The sequence below is a fragment of the Cervus elaphus genome, chromosome 25 (genome assembly GCF_910594005.1).
Source record: "Cervus elaphus chromosome 25, mCerEla1.1, whole genome shotgun sequence".
In the NCBI taxonomy this organism is placed as follows: Eukaryota; Metazoa; Chordata; class Mammalia; order Artiodactyla; family Cervidae; genus Cervus; species Cervus elaphus.
Window position 1 is genome coordinate 8,199,353 of NC_057839.1, and position 23,723 is coordinate 8,223,075.

General features: G+C 51.4%; 1 protein-coding gene across 1 annotated transcript in view; it reads left to right on the forward strand.

Moving 5' to 3' along the window:
* Positions 1–23,723, forward strand: part of ERGIC1 (endoplasmic reticulum-golgi intermediate compartment 1) — a 113,525-nt gene that overhangs the window by 39,005 nt on the left and 50,797 nt on the right. Inside the window, exons 2-3 of the mRNA XM_043887099.1 lie at positions 13,770–13,831; positions 20,581–20,653. Of these exons, the coding sequence (XP_043743034.1) occupies positions 13,770–13,831; positions 20,581–20,653 (135 nt within the window). The remainder of the gene's footprint in view (positions 1–13,769; positions 13,832–20,580; positions 20,654–23,723) is intronic.

The following is a 23,723-nucleotide window of genomic DNA, read 5'->3' on the forward strand; positions in this document are numbered from 1 at the left end:
TTATCCGATGATGGGTCACTTCTAAAAAACTCTGCTCAGGTCCTGCCCCTCTAAGAATACATTTCCATTTATAGCGTCTGCGCTCGGGATGTTGTCGTGTCCCGGTGTGGAGCCGCCGGCTGCGTCCTGTTTCCAGTGATTTGGAAACACGTTGGGGGCCTTAGCTGTTTCCCCCAACCCTGGCCCTCGCTCCGTGGCCTGGATGCATGGGAAGCTGACTCCCAGCCAAGCCTGGCTGCCTGATGGCCTCGGGCTCCGACACCGGGCCTTTCCTGTTTCTGGGAGAGCGTGGGCTCCTCGGGCTGTTGCTGGGCGGGGGAGGTCGGGGGGTGAGGGGACCCCTGTCTGGCTGTGCTCCGCTGGGGCCTCAGCGGCACCTCCCTGCAGTCTGCAGCTCTCTGGGACCCTTCCTTCTTCCCTTGCTCACCACTTGCCCCCAGCCTGCTGTCGGCGCCAGGCTGTGCACGGGCCAGGGAGGGCAGACGGACAGCCAAGGCCCCCAGAGGCTAGTACGAGCTCTGGGGAGGCTGCAGAGGGTCAGCGTGCAGCCTCCGGGTGAGGCTGACCCAGCCTCCGATCCTGACCATGCCTCCTGCTGGCTGTGGGGGCTTCGGCCGGTGGCTCAGCCTCTCTGAGTGTCAGTTTCTACATTGGCTGATGGTCCCTTGTGGGTGAGCGGGGAGGGATTCAGTGGGATAAGGTAGGTCAAGGGTCTCAAGTAGTGCTTGGCCCATAGGGTAGGACCAGGAAATGCCAGCCCCTCTGCCTGCCCCTCTGTTGACTGTGGTGATTCAGGTGGGTACAAGCAGAAAGTCTTAGGAAATACATTGAAGTTGGAAATAGACATACGACTTACACATTAGCAGTCCTTGCACACCAAGTGTCTCCTGAGCTGCAGTCTTTTTGGCCATGAGAGTTCTTGCCCTCCCCGCTCCTGTGCTGGTTTAGTCCATTCTGCAGCAGAGCCCTGGAATCTGCACATTTAACCAGCCTCCTCGCGGGTTCTGAGGCAGTTCCATGGACCAGACTGAGAAACACTGCATTCTTCATCCATCGCAGCGCACCTGCTGTGTGCTGGGTGCTTCTCTGGGCTCTGGGCATATGGTGGCAGGCAGGCAGGCCCCTGTTAGTGACGGCGTGGAGCAGGGAACAGACACACGTAACACACGGTGGTGATTGCAAGCGCGGTGAAGAAAAAGCAGCAGAGTTAGGAGTGTGGAGAGGTGTGTTTTATTTGGTAGCCAGGACAGGTCTCTGAGGCGGTGACATTTGAATATAGACCTAAAAGAAGTGAAGGAACAAGACAGGAAGAGATCTGAGGGGAAAACATCCCAGATACAAGAATGCAAGGGCAAAGGGTCTGAGATGAAAGCTCCCTTGCCTGACTGTTCAAGGAACACCACTGCGTTAGGATTTAGAGCTAATGCAGCTAGACATAAATTACAAGACCTATGCCCCCTCCTCGCTGATGCGTGAGTGTTGACCTCCCCTGATGAGCCTGGGTCCAGGAAACAGGTAAGGGCATTGCCTAGCACAGTGAGGCCTCTGTCTTTTTGCTGATAGACCATCTAAAATACTCTCTGAGAACTGCCTGGGTGGTCGTCTTCCTCATCAGCTGACTTGACTTTATTGCTCATCATGGTGGCCCAGAACAGCACATCTCACCACTTCTCAGACATTTGGGAACCCAGGAATGCACAGGCTGTATTCTTTTCTGATTCTTTGGAAAGAATCAGGGATCCTTATGTCTAACACCAGATGTTAGACATCTTGAAACACGCCCTTCCTGCGCTTCATTGTAATTATCTGCGGATATGCATGTTTGAATTCCATGATCCCTAAGGAGAGTTCCTCCTACCTCTTGTTTTCACATCGTAAGAGCAGGTTTTGTGTGAGGAGCTGTGGAGTTCTGTTCTGCTTTGTTCCACGTCGAGTGTCAGAGGCAGGCGTGATGCCTCTGGGAATGGGGAAGCTCCTTGGGCCTTACCATGTGAGCACCACAAGGATGGTGACCACTTCTGTCTTGTTGATTTTCTCCTGTCTCTCTTGAACTTGGCACAGTAAGTTAAGTCATAGGTAAGTTGAGGGTGGGGATTAAAAGAGAAGGGACCTGAACACAGATGCTTGGGGAACACCTGGATATCGGGCAGGAGAAGGAAAAGAACAGACCGAGAAGATGCTGAAGAGTGAGGATGCCATGGTACTTCAGGCAGCCAAGAGAGGGGAGTGATCTGAGAGGGCAAGGACAGTCAGCAGAATTGGTGCGGAGGTGATCCTGAGGGGGGCCAGGTGCATCTGGCCCGTCATGACTCTTGGGTGATCTTAGCTACGGCAGTAAGAGAGAGTGGGTGAAGCGGGCAGGCTGCTATGGGATAAGGATCAGATAGAAGGTGAAATGTGAGGTTAGTCTAGGCGAGCTGTTGAGAGTGAGAGAGAGGTACAGAATAATGGGTTTTCTTTTTTTTTTTTTTAAATACTAAAATCGGTCATTAGGTTCAGGTAATGGTAGCTGATCTGTCTGTTATGAAATTTCCCACCTTTGCTAATGAATGCCTAAATCCAATATCTCATCAGAGGATGCACAGTGATGGTTTTTCCAATTCTATTAGTTTTTCCACATTATTCTTTGAAATTATTCTATAAAATAGGACTTTGTCCTCATCAGCTATTTGGTTTCCTAGAAATAGATTGTGTATACCAAAAAGAAAAACAGAATAAATGCTTTCCCATTATTTACCAATTTTCAGAATAATGACTTGCATTTTCAAAGGTATCTGAAGAGGCTTTCTTTTGTTTGTTTGTTTTTGGAAGTATTGTTATGAACTCATAGATTGCTTAGTGTATTTGATGTGTTTCAGTCATGGCTATCATGAAAAAGTTTTTTCTATTAATAACAGTTTTTTTGAGGTATAATTGACATACAGTAAACTTCACTTACATAAAGTGTACAGTTTGAGAAAATTGATATATGTATACACCCATGAAGCCGTCGTCATAAGACAGTGAACATATTCACCAGCCCCCAGAGTCCCTGTAAGTCTCTCCCTTCTCCCCTCCCTGGACGACCAGTAGTCTGTCTTAGGTTAGTTGATACTTTCTAGAATTTTATGTAGATGGAATCATACCATAGTAGCTTTCATTCAGCGTAACTATTTTAAGAATCATCCATATTGTTGCTTGTGTCAATGTTCTTGCTTTTTACTGCTGAATAATATTCCATTGTGTGGATTGCCATCTATCCATTTGCCTGTTGATAGATATTTGGGTTGGAAAAGGGAATGGCAACCCACTCCAGTACTCTTGCCTGGAAACTCCCATGGACGGAGGAGTCTGGTAGGCTGCGGTCCATGGGGACCTACGAGTCGGACACAACTGAGCGACTTCACTTTCACTTTTCACTTTCATGCATTGGAGAAGGAAATGGCATCCCACTCCAGTGTTCTTGCCTAGAGAATCTCAGGGATGGGGGAGCGTGGTGGACTGCCATCTGTGGGGTCACACAGAGTCGGACACGACTGAAGTGACTTAGCAGCAGCAGCAGAAGCAGATATTTGGGTTTTCAGTTTGTGACTGTTACAAATTAAGCTTCTATGAATATTCGTATACATGTCTTTGGGAATATACTTTAGTTTCTCTTGGGTAAATGTCTGGAATTTACCCAGGCATTTAGAAGTGGGGTGGCTAGATCATATGGTAAGTGTATATTTAACATTTTCAGAAACTGCCAAACTCTATCCCTAATGGTTGTACTGTACATTTCACCGGCAGTGTCTGAGCGTTCCAGTTGCTCCATATCCTCACCAACACTTGGTGCGACCAGTCTTTACAGTTTCAGCCATTCTAATAAGTATAGGGTGGTATCTCTGTGGTTTTAATTTGCATTTCCCCAGTGACTCTGATATTAGCATCATTTCATTTGGTTATTCACCATCAGTGAATCTCTGGTGAAATGCCTGTTTAAGTGTTCAAATTTTTGCCCATATTTTTAATGGGTTGTTTGTTTTCTTATTCCTGCCTTTTGAGTTCTTTATATTGAATTTAAATCCTTTCACAGACATGTGATTCACACATATTTTTCCTAGTCCATAGCTTATCTTTTCATTCTTTTAACAATGCCTTTTGAGGAGTGGAGGTTTTTCATCTTGATGTGGCCTTATTTATATTTTTTTTCCTTTTATAGATCATGCTTTTGGTATCTTATCTAAAGTCTTTGCCTATCCTAAGAGTGCTAAGAATTTCCCCATGTTTTCTTCTGTAAGGTTTATAGTAAGTCTTGAAGTCAGAGTCAGCTTTGCTGTTTTTCGTAGTTGTTTTGGCTCTAGTAAGTCCTGTGCATTTCTGTGTGAATCTTAGAATCAATTTGCCAAATTCTACAAAAATGCCTGCTGGAATTTTTTTCTTGGAATTGAGTTGATTCCATATCAATTTGGGAAGAAATGCCATCTTAACAATATTGGGTCTTCTGACCCATTAACACAGTATTTTTCTCTGTTTACTTATGTCTTCTTTAATTTTCCTCAGCAATGTTTCATCGTGTTCAGTATGTGGGTCTTGCACTTCTTTTGTCGTATTTATCCCAAATATTTAATATATTTTATGCATCTCCTAAGAATAATAGAAGTAACCATTTTTTGTTAGCTTTTGGTTACACCTTCTATTGTTTCTTTTTTAAAGATCATAAGCAAGGATATCGATGTATTTTTATCCCAGCGTCTACTTTATGGATGGTTTGTAGTTTATGAACTGGTCCCGCTGGACAGACATTTGAACGATCTCCAGTTGTTTGTATGACAGATGGTGTAACGGTGAACAACCCTCTGCCTACGTCATTTTATATTTTCACCTGGAATTTACTGAGTGCCTTAATGGGCTGAGCCCTGCATGACCCACGAGAGATTCAAGAACAAATCTGACCGTCCCAGCCCAGCAGGCAGAAGACCCTACAGCCGTCTCGGAGCTGTGCCAGGAATGCGTATGCCCGCAGAGCCCAAGGAAGACAGGGTGGGGAGTTGGTGCCTTGAGAGGTGCCTTCTGGAGGCTCAGCAGTCAGACTTATTCCTCTTTCTCTTTGGCTAGGGCTGGTGGTCAGAGAGAGTATTCTGAGACAGGAGACATCACCGGTGGAGGCAGTTGGCGCTAGGAGGTCACCCTGCAGATAGGTAACCTCCACGTGGGCGCTGAGATTGAGGGAGAGAGCCGCGGTGGGTGGGCTGTGGATCTGTGTGCGTTTTAGTCCTGCATGCACAGAGCATCATCACCCAGCCACCCCGCAGATACAGGCCTCTACCCCTCCTCTTCCCGGCCTGTCACCCTGTTGCAGGCAGACACGGGTTGCAGTGGATAGGGCAGAGGTCCTGGCGCCAGGCTGCAGCAGTTTGAATCCTGGCCCGGAATCTTGGGCCAGGATAATGGGGAGAATGCTGGTGTCCACTGAACAGGGCTGTACAAAGGACGTGAGCTAATGCAGGCACAAGCCAAGGCCAGGTGCACGGTGATCCGTCACGATGGGGATGATGGGGACGATGGGGACGGCAGCAGCGTGGGTGTGACGGCTCTTGCTATTGTTATTCCCCGTCTAAGTTCCTCCAATGGAGCTGGAGACGCAGACTTTTTCCCCTTCCTCTTGCCAGAGGGAGGTGTGGTGTGTGAGCTCAGAGTGGTATATAGTTTGAATGTCAAGGACAGGATCTGCGGACTGGCAGGCAGAGTGGTGAGAATGATTCTAGATGTCATTAGAACTAATGCTCACACGGTTCTTTCTCAACGATGCTCAGCTCTGGTGTGTCCACGTACCTCTGTATGCCCTTCAGCACACACGTGTGGCACGCACATGCCCGTGGTTCTCAGTAAGATGGAGGAGATGAGTAAGTGAACCAACAAGCAGTTTTCACCCAGATCCCTGAGCCTCACCGAGGGCTCTGACGAGCTGGTGGGCAAGGGTGAGCAGCCAAAGAACCCACTAAGAGCCTTGCTGCCTATTTTTGGGACGAGTGACCCACCGCTTCCAATGACTTGCTCCTAAGTGGCGTCTAATTTCATTAGGCCGTGGAAACAGTGACATCAGGAGCGCCTGCCTGGTGACCGCCCACACATGGCGAACCACAGGGCGCTCTGAGATTCGTCTTCAGGAACAGGGGAGAAGTCAGGTCCCAAGCAGCAAAAGTTAAAATAGCAAGAGCTGAGGCATTCTGCTATGAAAAGAAATTACAGAAGAAATCCATTAGTCAGAGATTTCCAGTGGCCGTTTCCTTGCTTGGGAGCAGAAGACTTATGCCTGTTTGTCTTGGGTGAGGTTATACAGCCGTCCCTCACTCTGTAGGCTGGAGGTGGCCTGCACCATGAATTTTCTGTTAAGTAAATCCTATATCCTCATCAGCTTCTAGTTCTGATGTTGATGTGTGTTTTATTCTGAGGAATTTGTTTGATCCTAAAGGGTAATGAAGTTGGAGGCATGGATCCAACAACTTTTTTTTCTTTTTGATTCAAACAGTGACTCTTGTACTTTGTTGTTGTTGTTCAGTTGCTAAGTCGTGTCCGACTCTTTGTGACCCCATGGACTGTGGCACGCCAGGCTCCTCCGTCCCCCACTGTCTCCTGGAGTTTGCTTAAATTCATGTCCATTGAGTCGGTGATGCTATCTAACCATCTCATCCTCTGCTCTCCCCTTCTCCTCATGCCCACAATCTTTCCCAGCATCAGGGTCCTTTCCAGTGAGTTGGCTCTTCACATCAGGTGGGCAAAGGATTGGAGCTTCAGCTTTAACAACAGTCCTTCCAGTGAATCAGGGCTGATTTCCTTTAGGATGGACTGGTTGGATCTTCTTGGAGTCCACGGGATTCTCAAGGGTCTTCACTTACTCATACTGCACCTTTATAAGAAGTCACAAGTCCAGGTGGACTTTATTTTTTCCCGGTGGTTTCCTTGGTCCAGTTCTCTCCAAGTGTGCTTTCTCAGACACAGAGTGAAAAAAGGACAGGGAAAGACGACTTAGTCCAGATTCCTGGTCTCCATGGAGGTGATCAAGGCCATGGCCATGACGTCACCCAGCCGGAGCAGAGGCAGCTGTAGGCCTCTCTGTGGAGAGAACCCAGGCTCAGTGGGGAATGAGCTTCCCACTGCCTGTTGCTCTGCCTACAGCAGGGTTTCTCAGCTTCAGCACCATGGACATTGGGGGGCTGTATCCTTTATTGTGGGCTTCCCAAGTGGCACCAGTGGTTAAAAAACCCACCTGCCATTGCAAGAGACATAAGAGACACGGATTTGATCCCTGGGTCAGGAAGATGCCCTGGAGGAGGGAATGGCAACCCACTCCAGTATTCTTGGCTGGAGAATCTCATGGGCAGAGGAGCCTGGCGGGCTCCAGTTCATGGGGTTGCAAAGAGTCGGGCACGACTGAAGTGACTTAGCACTTACGCATGCACATCCCTTGTTGTAGGGGGCCAGCCTGTGCACTGTAGGGCTGTAGGATACATTAGCAATCCTGAGTTCTGCCCGCTGGGTACCACTCACTCCCCAGGGTGACAACCAAAAATATCTCCAGACATTGCTAAATGTCCCCTGGGGGGCCAAAATTGCACCTGGTTGAAAGTCACTAGCATATGACATTTCAAGAGCTTGAGATAACAAGGATTTCACAAGCTTTTTGTTAGCTTGTTTTTATTTTAAATACTCTGAGTTTAATTATACTTTAAATTGGGCGAGTCAGTCCTTCTTGGAGCTTCTGCTTTCTCTCCTGTAAAATGAATGGGTTGGACACAGTAATCTCAGCACACCCTCTAGACCCCACAGCACAGCGTGGTGAAGCCATAGGGTTCCTGTGTTTGGGTCCTGTCCCAGCAGGTGACAAATCTGTAGTCTATCTGGCTACAGGCACTGCCCCCATTCTCCTGGCACCTAAGCTTAGTCTTTCTTAAGTCCAGTTGATTATTTTCTTGCTTTCATTTAAGCCCATTTTGCCTGTTTTGTAAGTGAAAATTTCCAAATACAGTCCAAGGAACCCCTGAGGGTGTATCCCCACCATCCATTTCATCTTAGTCTTGTTTGGAGGGCCAGCCAGTGGACCTTATCTTTGTGTAGACTCATCCATTGACTCATTCGTTCAGGTCAGTTCCCCAAGGGCCTGGATTGAGCAGAGATGGGCAGCAAGGAGGCCCTGGTTTTTTCCTTAAGAAACTCACAGTCTTGGGGGAAGGTGGGGAAAGAGCATTTTTTTGTTTTTTTGATAAGCATCAAGAATCTATCCTTGGGCCTTCTCTATTTAAGGTTAAGCAATTCTAGTTCTCTAACCTTTCTTCCTAAGAAATATTTTCTACCCAAATGATCCTAGTTATCCCCACATCATTGGGAAAAGCAGCAACAATGTAAATTAGGCCTCGATTCAGATCCGTGCCATGACACTTTGTAGACGTGAGCGCTTGGCCAGGTCAGCGGCCTCTGACTCTCATCTGTAAAGTGGGATAACAGCCCCCAGCTCACAAGTGGGCTGAGGGAGTTAGACGAGAACACGCTGGTCCAGGGCCCAGCACGAGCCCAGCCCACGCCAGGTGGGCACTCAGCATCCCTTCCTTCTGCGCCTTTTTCTTTACCCTTTATTCTACCTTCTCTTAACAGTGGGTGGCCACAGCCAAGCACATCGCCGCATCGCCGCAGTGAGGGACTGACTAATGTGCGCCAGGGAGGACGGCTCACTTCCTGATCTGTCACATGCCTGGGTTCTCACCAGGCTCCCAGTGGCCCATTTTCTTGGCGGCATTCACTGCTGACTCACTTGGCTTGTGGTCAGCTCTGAACCCAGGGTCTTTTTCAGCTCTCTCTTTAGCCTGCCACACTCCCCAGCCTGGGATCTGTGGCATGGGAATGGAGTCATTATCAAAGAATATGCTATTTAGTTGACCCTTCTCAGGGAGCCAACAGTATTGCTAGATCGACAGTTTCACGAGGGCAAGGGCCACATCTACTCTGACCACTTCCACTTTCCTACCAGCTAGAGCACTGCTGTTCTAGATCTAGTGAGATTCACTCAGTTTCTGTCTGACTCTCTGCAACCCCGTGGACTATACAGTCCATGGAATTCTCCAGGCCAGAATACTCGAGTGGGTAGTTGTTCCCTTTTCCAGGGGATCTTCCCAACCCAGGGATTGAACCCAGGTCTCCCACATTGCAGGTGGATTCTTTACCAGCTGAAATACCAGGGAAGTCCAAGAATACTGGAGTGGGTAGCCTATCCCTTTTCCAGTGGATCTTCCTGACCCAGGAATCAAATCGGGGTCTCCTGCATTGCAGGCAGATTCTTTACCAGCTGATGGGTACCCAGCTTCCAGTACCCAGGAAGCCCTAGGTACTTAGTTGAGTAAATGAATGTATTTTGAACTGTTCCCTGTCTTCCAGGAGATTGCCACCTGCTCTGGGACAGCATCTTTAGAAAAGCAAATAAGTGAAAACTTGAAAGTTTAAGTTTACCAATAAATGAGCTCTAAACTGAGTCCCACAAGCACAGGCAGCGGAAGGACAGTGTCCTGTGAACCCAGACTTGGGTTTGTATTCCAGCTCTGCTGATCATTAACTTGCTGCCTTTGAGCAAGTTGCTTTTGGCTGAGCCTCAGTCTTCTTCCTGGAAAAATGGGTATCAATATCTTAGAGTTATTGTGAGAGTTAAATACGAGTATATATGGGAACCTGGCCAGCTTGGAAAGCCAGTGATCTTGTTGTGTCATTCAGTCTGTCTAAAGCACCTCCTTTCTTTGATTGCCACCACCTCCTGTAGTTTGATCCAAGCCTCACCTCCCCTCTTAGACCTTTGTTCACTCAGCCTTGGTCTCCCCTCCCTCCCCTGACAAGGATGGACTCCACCTGACACCCAGCACCCTTGGCCAGCAGCTGTTTAAGCCAGCGTGACTAGCCATGCACAAAGAAAGCAGACGGAGTGGGAGTTCTACATGGAATCTCCGCCTTAAGCTTTCAGTGTCTTTTTCATTAAATATTTTTTAACTTTTCATTTTGAAATAATTGCAAACTTGCAAAAAAAAATTGCAAAAATAATACCAAGACTTCCCATATGCCCTTTACCCACGCTTCCTTAAATGTTAACATCTTATATAACCAAACCATTTTCGAAACCAGGGAGAGCACACTCTACCATCCTGTTAACGAATCTACAGTTCCTATTCAAGCACCATCAGTGGTCCCCCTGACGTCCTTTTTCTGACCCAGGACGTTCTGTGGGATTTAGTTGTCATGTCCCTTTGGTCTCCAGCCTCTGACAGTTCCTTCACTGGCCTTCATGTCCTTGATACTTCAGACAGATGCTGCTGACCAGTCGTTTTGCATCGTGACTCTGAGTTTGGATTTGTTTGACGTCTTCTTGTAATTCATCTGCAGTTGTGCGTTTTGAGCAAGTTCCCCACGGGTGGGATGGGGTGCTGTCCCCAGTACGTCATCTCAGGAGGCACGTGACATGTCTGCTTACTGGTGACACTCATTTTGGTCACTTGATGAAGCTGATGTCTGCTGCGTTTCTCTTCTGTCAAGTTACTCTTTTCCCCTTGATGATTAATAAAGATTTTGTGGGGAAGGTACTTAGAAGGTACGTGAGTATCTTGTTCCTCATCAGACTTTTGATTTACTTATTTCTTTACATCTATGTAGATTTGTGGCTTGCTATTTTATCTAATGGGTCATAGCATTTTACTGCTAACATTGCCCTTTCTTTGGCCAGTGGGAGCCCCTTTAAGCTGGCTTCTTTTTTTTTTTTAATTCATTTATTTTAATTGGAGGCTAATTACTTTACAATAGTCGAGGGGTTTTTGCCCAAGCTGGCTTCTTGTCCTTTTATTGCATCTCGTCATTCTTTCTTGCTTTCTGACATAAGAAGATACTCCCAAGTTCATCTTGCATTTTCCCTACCCAAATCAGCCATTTCTCCAAAGAGCTGATTCCTTTTGGTAAAGAATGATATTTAGAAACCAAGATTTGAGGGCTTGATGTGCTCATTGCTATCTGGCTGTCACTTGTCGCTGTTTCTGTACCCTCTCTACAGAATGAGCTAAGGAAAAATACATATGTAATGTGTATATACACATGGATAGTTCTCTATTTGTGTATGCTGAAAACCATAAATTCATAGCAGTACCTTCATTTCCATTCTGACCGCAGGGTTTATTCTACCTTTTTCTCCATATGTTAATGTCCCTCCCCCAACATTGAGGCCCCTGGCCCCCGTTGTCCTTACTGTATGTATAAACTTGATCAGCTCCCCCATATGTAACCATCTCCCATCTCTCTCACCTGCGCTAGACCACCTCTACCTCCTCACCCTGAGTGGTCTCTGACTTCCCATAAAACTCCCAGTTTCTTTTTTTTTTTTAGTTCTACCATTTTATTGCTACCAACCCATCTCCCTCCACCCTCACGCTCAGTCATGTAACCCCACGGACTGCAGCCCCCCAGGCTCCTCTGTCCACGGACTTTTCCAGGCAAGAATACTGGAGTGGGTTGCCATTTCCTTCTCCAAAACTCCCAGTTTTGAAATGGTGGCTCATATATTATTTAAACCACAAGGCCTGGTTTCTGACTGTGCTCTGGCATTAACTGGGCCAGGAAGCTGGCTGGTAAGGCCCTCCTGCCTCTCTGGCATCCACTTCCTCCATTCCCGCCCCCGCACTACATGCAGGTGAACTCAGCCCTTCAGCACACCAGAGTCTGTCCTCTTCTTGGCCTCTGCTCTTGCTCTGATCACGGCCTGGACCGGCACCTGCGCTTTTCTCCCATCCTCCAGCTGTGTTCAGACTTCACTTCTTGCAGGAAGCGTCACGGTTGCCCCGGGTGCCCTTTGCGGGCTCCTCCACCCTGTGATGCAGCGCCGCTGCGTTCTCCTTTTCTGCCCTCCTCTGTCTCTGCTGCTTAACTGTGGGTGCACAGGGCCACGGGCCGGTTTCATCTCCCGTCCCCAGCACGTGACGGAGGGCTTGCACACAGTAGGTGTTCATGTGTGTCAAAGAAGCCTTCATCATGGTAACAGCAAATAGTCATAGAGCACTTTCAGATCCCAGGCACGCTCCAAACGCTCCATGTTACGCACTGAGTCGTTTGGTCCCAGTCCCTGTGCTGTGAGATGGTTGCTGTTGTCCCCGTGTGCAGACGAGGGAACTAGGGCACAGGGAGGTGAGGCACCCAAGGTCACACGGTCGTCGGGTCACATTGGAGCCCAGGCAGGCTCGCTCCACAGTGCATGCTCGCCCCCCTCCCTCCTGAGGACACCAGCCGCAGTTTTTAGTGCCCTCTGGGGCCTCCGCACCCGTGACTGGTGGCTGAGCAAAGTAGGAGAGAAAGTGATCCCTTTTAGCTCTGCAGCCCGCAGGGGTGTTTTCTCCCTCTGAAGTGAAGTGTCTGACTCTTTGCGACACCATGGACTATGGCTTACCAGGCTCCCCCGTCCATGGGATTTTCCAGGCAAGAATACTGGAGTGGTTTGCCATTTCCTTCTCCAGGGGACCTTTCCGACCCAGGGATTGAACCTGGGTCTCCCTCATTGTAGGCAGACGCTTTACCGTCTGAGCCACCAGGGAAGTCCTTTCTCCCTCTAGGTCTTGGGAAACCAAGCACCTTTCACGTGTAATTAGAGTGAGTGCCCAGGAGTCAAGTATGCGGTCTTAGGCAAGATTTCTAAGTCATTGCACTGGGATTGGCAGGGCACTAAGCTTGTTTCCCAATCACCCAAGAGGAACCATCTGGCAGCCCATCAGCCCGTCAGCCCTGGGGGATGGAGCAGCCAGCCCCTCCCCGCAGAAGCGGGGGAAACTAAGTGCCCGAAGCACGTCCCCTGGGAGTGCTGTGTGTCAGCGCCTCCGCAGACTTTCTTTCCCTTATTCCTCTCGGTGGCCGAGTGGGGTCTCGTGGTCGCAGCCCCATTTTTACAGAAAAGGAAACTGAGGCTCAGAGAGCTGACATCATTTGCTTGACGTCACATAGCAAGGAAGAAGACCAGCCAAGATTGAAACCAGGGCACCTCTGATTCTAGGGCCTGAACTCTTAAAAACAACTGGCCGTGTCTCCCTGACTCTAGAGTCCCCAGAGTTTCACCCCCCCAGCTCCCGTCTGCTCTGGTGGGATCCCTATGAAAGAAAGGCACGTGCTCTGCCTCTGGGCAGAAACCCACAGTTGCGGGAGCCAGCGCTATCACGAGCTGATGTCGGCCCCAGGCAGCATTTTCTGTTAACCTCCTGCCTTGGAGTTCAGGAGACTCTACCAGAAGGCCACAGGAGCCCGGGAAGCGGGGAGTGGAAACAGGAGGAGGTGGAGGCAGGAAGGGGAAGAGGGGGCGGAGGGGTGACGCCAGGCGAGAAGGCAGTGCCGTCAGAGAACGCAGGAAAGACTGCATTCCCCTGTTCCCTGGGCGTCAGCACTGGGGCTCAGTTTATTCCCCGATGCTTGCTGAGGACGTGCTGTGCCCCAGGCCCAGGCGAGAGAGAGGCCGGGGTGCAGCTGGGACAACACGGAAGGAGTCCCGGCCCTGGCGGGGGGCACACTCTGATGGGGGCAAGACCAGCCAAGAGCCATAGCCATGTGAGGGGGCCCGGCCATCTGCCTGGGGCTGATAAGTTGTGACGAGGGAGGTGAGGGGGCTGGGGGGTCCTTCAGGCCTCTTGGAGGAGCTGGTTCTGGGAAGGACGGCCACTGCTGCCCTGTGGGGGACCCCAGCCAGCACTGTTTCCCCCACTGCCTGGCCCCTGTACCCTGCGCCCGCCTCACCCCATCCGCTTTGCTCTCCGCAGGTTTGACATCTATAGGAAGGTGCCCAAGGACCTCACACAGCCGACGTACACCGGGGCCATCAGTGAGTAGCCCCTTCGTGCCCCACCCTGCCTCTGCCCACCCACCCTCTGCAGAAATGCTGGGCCAGGGAGGGGAGATGGGGAGACAGGCAGACGGAAGAAAGGATGGGCATCTTGCCGGGCCCCGTATCTAGTCATTGCTTCAGCCCAGCCGTGTCCTCACTGTAACCCCACAAAGCATAGCATCACCTGTTTCTGGAAGGAGACAACAGAAATCATCAAGGGTAGCTGCCCCTGGGAGGGGAAGTGGGGCCTGGGGGTTGGAGGAAGGCCGACTTTTCTCTCCACACCTTTTGGACTATGTGAGGTTTTGATCTAAAGATGTTTCTATGCCTTTAAAAAAAAGTAATAATCTCTCACAGATTTCGGTTTCTGACTGCCAGTCTTCACTAAAAGGATCCAGGCTCCTGGGAGAAATGGCTGAGAGCAGGGCTGGGGCAAGAAGTGTACAAAATAAACCTGGACTCCTTGTGTAAGAAAGCAAAAAAAGTGCACAGAGGGGTAAAAAGGGTGGGGACGTGTCACCAGGCCCCAGGAGCCAACCTGAAAGAGGGCAACGCCCGACCTGGGGCAGTTTGAGTAACACAATCAATAATGGTATGGACTTCCCTGCTGATCCAGGGGTTAAGAATCTGCCTGCCAATGCAGGGGACACGGGCTTGATGCCTGGTCTGGGATAATTCCGCATGCTACGGAGCAACCAAGCCCATGCACCTCAACTACGGAGCCCGCGAGCCAAAGCTAAAGAGAAGGCACCACATTGAGAAGCCTTTGCACTGCAACTAGAGAGTAGCCACCACTCCTTGCAACAAGAGAAAGCCTGCGTGCAACAATGAAGACCCAGCATAGCCATAAATAAAGGAAATAAAAATAATAACACTGTTGGCTTATTATCAAAGAATTAAGAAAAAGGTCCATGAGTCTGGAGTGATCTAAATAATGGGGGAGAAAGGATGGATCTTCCTTATAGAGGAATTCTAAATGATATTATGAGTATATCCCCTTCCGCGAGGTACAAATCAACTCTCCTCTCCTGGAGTGTGGGCTAGTGACGCGCTATTCAAGAGGACAGAATGGAAAGGAAATAGTGACTGTGATGGAGACATCCAGAGGTGGCCCCAGGATTGAGTAACGAAGGTTAGCATCAGCCAGTGAGAGAGCAGTCACGTGGATGCCATCCATCCCGCCCCCACCGTGGGGTGTGACGGGAAGAGCAGCTCACCTCCGTGGGATCCTCCCTCCAAACCACAACCTGGTGCAGTCAAGGGAACACAGCAAACCCCTCCCCCAATTCAGCCTGGGGGACCCTCTGCAGGGCACATGGCCGGCACTCTTCGAAAGTGGCAAGGTCTTGAGAACCAAGAAAAGACTTGAGGAACCGTCATAGATTCAAGACTAAGGACACGATGACGAATGGCAAAATGGGATCCCAGGCCTGGTCCTGGAACAGAAAATGGGCACCAATGGGGAAATTAGTGATCTAATAAATCTAGCTTAGTCAGCAGTTGTACAGTGTTAATTTCTTCAGTTTGACCAACATACCAGCGTTATATAAGGTGTTAACAAAGGGGAACTGAATGAAGAGTGTGTGGGAACTGCCTGTGCTATTTTTGTGTTCTATTATTATTCCGCGATAAAGTTTATTTTAAATAAAAACAAACCAAAAGCAGCTTGCAAGCAGGAATGCTCTACCCACGTTTTCCCAATGAGAAAATGGACTCAGAGAAGTGAAGCGACTTGTCTGAAGTTTCACAGCTTGCCAGAGGTGGGCCTCTCTCTACCCACCCTCGCCTCTCCAGCTCTTGGTGTGGGAGAGGGACCCTTCCCACGGCCAGCCCCCTGAGCAGGGCCTCCCAGGGCAGGCTGCTGTCAGGTCGGCGATGACCTAGGGGACTCCCTGCAGCCCGGCCGGCCCTGCCTCGCTCTCCCTCCCCCCAGCTTCGGTCATCCAAGCTCCAGGTGCCTTCTGGAGCCTGGACGTCCCCGTGCCTGGAGAAGAGGATAGAGCAGCCTGGCGGCAGGCTCGGGTCTCACAGAGCTGGGCTTATCCTCCCATTTAGCAGCCGGGTGACCTTGGGAAAGTCGGTGCACCCTCTGAGCCTCAGCTTTCTGATCTGAGGATTAAATGTGACCACACCTGTCAAGCGTAGGACACATGCCAAACCCTCCGCGCTTGGACCACACGCCTCTTCTCATTACTGTCCTCCTGGAGCCCGCGGCCCATGAGGATCGGTGACTGCAGGAGCTGTGGCACTTTGTGCCTTGATCCTCAAGGAAAAGGTATTGGGAGACATGAAGAAAGGGGCTTGTTCATCTAGCCATTCAATTAATTTGTGAACCTTGGTCACAAAATTCCAATGAGGTTTCCTGTCTTCTTCCTATAAGCAGCCAAGAGCTCAGACCATTTCTTTGCAGGCTCTGCAGTCCTCTCCCTTGTCAAATATGTTTAACAATCAGGTCTATGTCCTAGAATTAAAAAACAAAAAAACAAAAGCATATTCAGGCTTTGAAATAGCTGCATCGTCATTCTACCTGCCCTCTCCAGGCAGAGCGTCTAGACATGCCATCCCCCCTGCCCTTCTCCAGCTGCTATCCTGCACGCCTTTCAGACCAGCCTGTCGACGGCCACCACGTGCTTCTTCCCAGCCGTGTTGTGTTCCATCATCCACCGCCCTACAGTTCAAGTAGCCAGCCTCCTGAGGGCGGGCGTTCTGATCCCAGCTTGTTGCTATCACAGACAGCCTTGTCCATGTGTTTTTGTATCCTTGTATGGTTATTTCTGTAAGGTGATCTTCCTAGAAGAGGAATTACCGGGTCACAGGACATGTGCATTGTAAAATGTGGAAGGTACTGCCAGATGGCCCTCCGGGGACGCGGTCTGCTCTGCCGGCTGGAGCGCAGTGTGCAAGAGGGCAGGTTTCCTTGCATGGGAGGAAAGGCGTGAGCGTGGGAAGCCAGCCCTTACCGACCATTGAGTGAGCAAATATTTATCCACCGGGTCTGGGGCCGGGCCCTGTGCCAAGTCCTGGGACCACACTGATGAATGGGCTTCGGTCATTGTCCTTGAAGAGCGCGTGGCTGAGCAGGAGGGCAGGCACAGAAACACACCATTTCCTGACGTCACTCTTAGTGCTATTAATAACCGAAGGCAGCAGCAAGGGTGCTGGAGACTCAGAGGTCGAGGTTTGAATTTTGCCTCGGCCGTGTGGCCTTGAACAAATCCCTCAACTTGCCGGTGTCTGGGGTCTTGGGTCCAGTGCCCCCTTTGCTGGTTCTACCGGGTCTCCCAGGAGTGATCATCCGCCAGGGGTCACATTCCTACTGTCCCGTGCCTTGAGTCCGTTTCAGAAGAAGTCTGGAGTCGGAGTGCCTGAGCATCTTGCCCAAACATGGATTGAAAAACCCTTCAGTATCAGAAGGCTTTTCTGGTGGAAACGCTTCCTACCTGTCTCCATGTTTTTCACTCATTCGCTCACCCGCTCAGATATTTATTTCCTGCCTTCTCTGAGCCAGGCGCTACGCTGGGCCCCGAGGCCCCAGTGGTGCTGAGCTGTTGTCTGTCCTGCCAGTCTGGAAACAGTGTAGGGACAGTGGACCCTCAGCCTGGGCTGCTGGATGCTGGGGTTCAGCTGAACATACTCTGCACTCACCCCCTTGCCGGGTCCCAGCCTGGGCCATCTGCAGGCTTGGGTCAAGGAAGGCAGCTAGAAAATTTGGATTCATCTAAGTCGGCATTGACCTTCAAAATCACCTCCCAAGTCTGTGCCTGTTCATCATTATAGCAACCAGTTGTCTTCTGGGCCTTGAAGGGGGGATGGAAGGGGTGAAAATGACTGAAACGTGGGTCAGAAAAGGTGCGAGGTTGCAGGGGAAGGGCGCCTTGCCCTGCTGGCTGGGTGTTTTTTTGTTTTTTTCTTTTTATATCAGGAGGCATCATAGCTGCAGTGGCTTATTTGCAGGTAAGAAGGGGAAGACTGTGAGTCTGGGAAATTTGGATTGCCAGCTGGTCTCCTGCAGTGGATTAGTTCAGCAGCTGGAGAAGACGTTTGACGTTAATTTCTGTGCCATGAAAACAAGCCACATGGCCACTCTGTATAAGCTGATGTGACTCCTGCCTGGATGTAGATTGCTGCATGCACAAAGCTTGTGGACATTGTGCTCTTTGCTTAGAGGAGAAACTCAGATGCTCAAGGCAGGACACAGGACTGTAAGGGCAGCACCGCTGGGCAGGGGCTGTGGGTCGGGAGTGAGAAGGAGGCTCACACGGTGTGCCTTTTTATGCAGATTGATGATTTTTCTTGCCCCGTGTCTGGGTGTGGGTCTGGGGCTTGGTGGGCACTCTGGGGTGTCCCTGTGCCATCCTGCTCTGGGGTCTGAGATCTCAGGGTCCTTTTCTTAGGGCACTGGCTCCAGAACGGTCAGGTTTCAGCCCCCCAACCTGCCCCTGCCTGCCACCCAGTGTGTTCGGGGTCAGAGTCTTCCCCTCTCTGAGTCTTCCTTTTTACGCCCTCTGTCACATGGCAGCGTGATGTGATATGTGTCTGTTAACGTTCCCACAACACGACACGTGTTAGGGGCCCCTCAGACACTTGTTCTCCACCTTCTTCCCTCCGAACACATCTTTGCCTGTTCATTTTGCCATGAACAGATGATGCAGTAGTAATGATGCTTCTGATGATTAACGCCTGGCTTCAGCATCCATCAGGATGGCTTAGTCCACCCGGTGCTGGCTGTCGAGAGTGTAGTAGGTGGGACTGACTGAGAACTTTTTTCCTTAGTGGGAAACTGAGGGTCAATCCATTTGTCAAATCACCTTCCTGAAAGCAGCAAACCCACCAGGGTCTCCCTGATGAAGATCCTAAAATGAGCTAATGCTTGCACCGTTATCACCTGCCAGGCACCGTTTGAAGCCGTGTTTGTGTTGTGGAAATTCTCAAGCAGTCCCGTAAGGCAGGTGTTACTGCCGGTGCCGTTATGCAGGTGAAGAAACAAGCGAGAGAGGTTAAGTAACTTGCCCAGAGACACACAGCACGTGAGTAGCAGGCACACAGTGGGAGCCCTTGCCCATGACACGTCTCTGTGATTCACCCAGATGAGGCGCGCTGAGCCCGTGTTCTATATTTTGGGGGCTGGCTCCCTCCCTTCCACAAAACCTGTTATCACCTTCTGTGCACCCAGTCCCAGGCCAGACACTGGAGTTGTGGAGTTTTTGCCTTCCGAGTTATCAAACTAGTGAGAGGCAGGGCTGCATATAATCAGTAACATGTGGAAGGTGTTCAAATGGAGGCTGGTAGCACAGAGGACGGAGGGACCAGTTCCATCTCCAAGGGCTGGAGGAGCTTCCCACCAGAAGGGACATTTGAGTTGGGCTTCAACCTGGGAGGATGAGTAGGAGTTCACCCAGCAGAGATGGTGACCAAGGAGGAGGAGTGAAGATGGGGAGGTACCTTCCAGACAGAGGGTCCTCACATTTAGGGACCAGCACATGGCCTGGGGGTGCTGTCGGGAGATGGGGCTGGAGAAGAATTGAGGGCCAGCCCTGGGGGTGCTTGTTATGTCCTGCCCCAAGGAGTGACCGCAGGGTCACAGGTCCCAGCCTCCCCAGGGGCCAGGCAGGCGAGACAAACATGAGTGACGTGGAACAACCCTGGCGCTCCATCCCACTCACTGCGTGTCAGACTCGTAGGACCCTCAGTCACCCCCACGGAGAGCCTTCTCAGGAAGCGCAGCTCTGGGGGTCCTCAGTTCTCACCTCTGATGGGGACTCGGGCCCGTTGATGAGTCCACAGCAGGCGGGGAGAGATGGCAGTGGACACCCCGCCTCAGCCTTGGAATCTGGGTGGCAGGAGGGAATGCTGAGGCCTGAGGCAAACTGGTGAGCTCAGACCACCCGCTCGTGGAAACAGAGCTCGATTGTTCTGGAACAGCCAGAAATCTGAACTGTAATGTGACATCTCCACATTGTTCGATTTCGAGGCCAAGGTTTTTTCTTGGTTTGCTGTTATTTTGGCTGCGGTGGGTCTTCACTGGGGCGCACAGGCTTTCCCCTGTTACAGTGTGTGGGCTTCGTTTTCCCACGTCACGTGAGATCTTAGATCCTGGACCAGCGATCGAACCTGCATCCCCTGCATCGGAAGGTGGATTCTTTACCACTGAACCACCAGGGAAGTCCCTCCAAGTGTTAACATATATATCCGTTGAACCGAACAGAACACATCTGTGGGCCACTGATTTGCAGCTGTCATTTTGTAACTGATGTCTGTGTTAAAATGTTCTTGTGGAAAGAAACTGGGCTGGCCCCTCCGAGGACTGGCACTGGCCCTTGGCCCGTAGGAAACCAGACTGCACTGCAGGAAGGAAGCGGTGGGTGAGGACAGAAGCGCCATCCGCCGCTCCCCATCTCTTGCCTTACTGCCTGACCCCTCTCTCCACTCCCACCCACCCCCCTCCATAGAAGAACTGTCTTCCATGGAATCAGTCGCTGGCGCTGGAAAGGTTGGGGGCCGCTGCCTTGGAGGATCTGCCCAAATCGGGGGCTCTGTCCCCACGGGAGGGTCAGATCAACTGGAGGTGGCCTCCCTTTGTGGGAGGGGGGCTGCCTCACGTGCGGGCCGAGAGGTGGAAGGGGCTCTGGGGGACCTGTGGGCCTCTGTCCCCCTCCCTGTAGGCAGCTTCTGTCTGCGGGTGGGCGGGGCCCCCTCCTGTGGGCGCCCAGCACCACTTAACTGGGCGTCTATGTCGTTTCTTTCAGTCTCCATCTGCTGCTGCCTCTTCATCCTCTTCCTCTTCCTCTCGGAGCTCACCGGATTCATAACCACAGAAATGTAAGTTATATCCCCCCGGTGGGGGGGCCATTCCAGAGGTCCCCGGGACCCCAGACAAGAAGAGGGAGGGGCTTGACAAAGGAGAGAAACCTCCGAACCTTCCGCCTCCCGGTGTCAAAGCCTGTGGCATCAGTTCCTCCTCTGTTTCCTAAAGAGTTTTAAAGCCAAAGCGAAAACTAATGTCGCTTTGTTGAAGCCGAAGAGAAAACTTTGGTTCCCTTCTGGGGTCCGGATGGCGCCTTCTGGGTCCGCAGAGGAGCAGAAATCATTTGCTCATGTTTGCCGTCTCTGCGTTTGGCCAGTGGGCTTTTTCCCCTCTGAGTCATCACAGGGTCATTTGATGTTAGAGCTGGAAGAATTCAGAGGAAAAAAAGAGGGCAGCTCTCTACCCACGTGGAGGCAAGGCTCTGACATCAGAGGGCAGCCCCTCCACCACGTCCCCTCCCCTGTCCTAAGCCCACACTGCGTGAGGAGTCCGCGTGGGCTTCCTGGCAGTGATTGACGCATTGTGAATGCATCCTGGATTCCTAGAATCATCTGTTGTCTAGATAACCCAGTAAATCCTCTGGGGCCTGTGTAACATCGAATGCCATTGGAATTATTCAGTCACGGCCTCATCAGATGCCCCTTCAAGATGAATTAGACCCAGAAGCTTCCTGCCTTCACCTCTGGCTTCCAGACCTCTTCATTTCCATGTTTACAACCCAGAAAGTCATCACGGGGCTGGGCTGTGGCCACCCACTCCCCTGTCCAACACTGGAGTTCTCTTTTTCACTCATGGAATCTCCTGGTGTCCTGTGCCTCCCCGTCAGCCACAAGACAGTAGGAGACGGGGAAGCACAGCTGCACAGCCCAGGATGGTCCTTGGTGCAGCCGTCCCCTCCGTTCATCTGCAGACATCCCCTTGTCTTTACAGACGAGGAAACTGAGCCTCAGAGAGGCCAGGGGACCTCCCCACAGTCCCGCCTCTCCCCCCACCCCTCCGCCACAACTCGCTTCTGAATATAGCTTTCTGCCCTACTCTGATGTGGGAGACTTTGTCTTCCTTGTCCCTCTGATGCTGTTGGTAGCCCTGATGGCACCACAGCCCCAGGGCCACATGGAGCAGCGGAAAGACTGGACGAGGCCGCGGGAGATCCAGGGTCAGGCCAGCTGCTGTGTGATGCTGGACAAGGTGCCACCCCTCTCTGGGTCCCGGTGTTGTTGGCCCAGCAGGGGAGGGCGCCCCAGAATCCAGGCACCCTTCCAGGCCCAAGGAGCTCGTCTCCTTCCTAAGACACGGCTCCTTGACCAGGCAGGGGTCAGACAGAGCACTTTGTTCCCCCCAGAACGGACTCCATCCTAGTCAAGTGTGTATATTTGGGCCACTGGATATTTCACGGGTCATCCCATCATGATTTGGAGGTAGAAGCAGGGAGAGCAGCCAGAAATTGAGACCTGCTGGCGTTACGAAGGACCTACTGCGTGCCAGGCACACCCCACTCCCTGTGTGTGGGAGGGGGGCTGCTGTGCAGACTACTCATGTTATAGATGAGGTGAGAAGGGGTCCCCACGTGGCAGCTGCGAGGAGGCACCCCTGACCGTGTCCCAGGTACCAGGTGCAAGGCTTTATGTATTCCAGGCAGGGACGCTGGCAAGTGCAAAGGTCCTGAGGCATGGGTTACCCAGTGTGCGTATAGAGAGCGGGTGTGGATAGAGCAAAGTGAGTGAAAGGGAGAGCAGAACGTGGAGCAGGTGGCCGCTGTGCATTGCTGTGGATCAGTGCGGACCACCCTTTTCCTGACCCCGGAAGTCTGGGATGAGGTCTGCCTGGCTCACTCCTGTGTGGCTGCATGCTCAAGAGGAGCCAAAGATGCAGGCGGTGGATACAGAAGGTCAACAGGCAAAAAAAATGGAATGTGTCAGTCACTGATAAGGGCTCTGAAGAAAAAGCAGGATGGGAGATAAGGAAGGTATGTGGTGTTTCGTGAGATTTTAGCAAGATTATTTACCTACAAGGAGCTTAATATAGTGCTTTATGTACTTTAATATCAGTAGATCCATATCCCTTCAGGCATTTATTCATTTCATATTTCTTCCCTGTGTAACAGAAAAAAGCAGTGTGTGTAAGGAGTGTTTGTGAGTGTTCATTTCTTTGTCCCTTCCCTTGAGTTAAGAATGGGCCTCCAGCGCCTTCTGCCGAAATCCTGAGGGGCAGTTCCTTCAGCTGATCGTCCGCTTCACCCATAGTGAGGTAGGGCGCCCAGCAGGTGCGTTTGGGCGTCAGAGCTGGTGACTGCGGCAAGAGGAGCCTGTGGCCGTGTGCAAGCCGGCCAGCTCACCCGCTTACCGGGGCGGGGCCCCCACCACTCTGGCCCGGTCCCCTTTCCGGGACGTCCTCTTCTTTGGCTCCTGGGGGCATGCTGGACACTCTGGCCCCACCACGTCCCTGGACAGGAGGAAACATGAGGAGTGAGGGGCGGAATCTAAACACGAGGGGCCATTTACTCAGTGCTTGCCTTGCGTCCAGTTCTGGGCTAATGAGCGCTGCCCTGCGGGGAGAGAGGGAGGGCAGGGGCCTGAGGGGGAGAGGCCTGTTGGGGCCAGAGGCTCCATCCATGATGATGCAGTGACCCTAGTGCCTGCTTTCTCTCTGGCCTTGTGCCCAAGGAGCAGGAGCTGCCCAGAGGGCGTTCTCAGGGGCGAGGGCTCCACGGAACATTCCAGAGGAGTAGGAGTTGTGCCTTGGGGTCCTTCCTGTCTCAGAAGCTTCTCTGACTGCCCCGGCCCCCAGGAAGCCCTGCTGGTCCCGGAAGGACTAGGGGTCACAGTTCTTTTCCTTTGCGGGATGGCTGGCCCTCCCTGGCAGCTTGGTGACCACAGCGGATCAGCCTCCCCATTCCCCACCATGAAATTGTAACCCAAGGAGATGAGGTCACCGCTGGTGGATCAACATCGCTACAGCACTGGCCTGTGGTTATCAGTGACATAAGAAGCTATTCTGGCCCAGCCCGGTGGAGAGGGAGACCTGTTTGTCTTCGTGGTTGGACTTTGACCCGGCCATTAATTATCCGTGGGAAAGTGGCCCTGT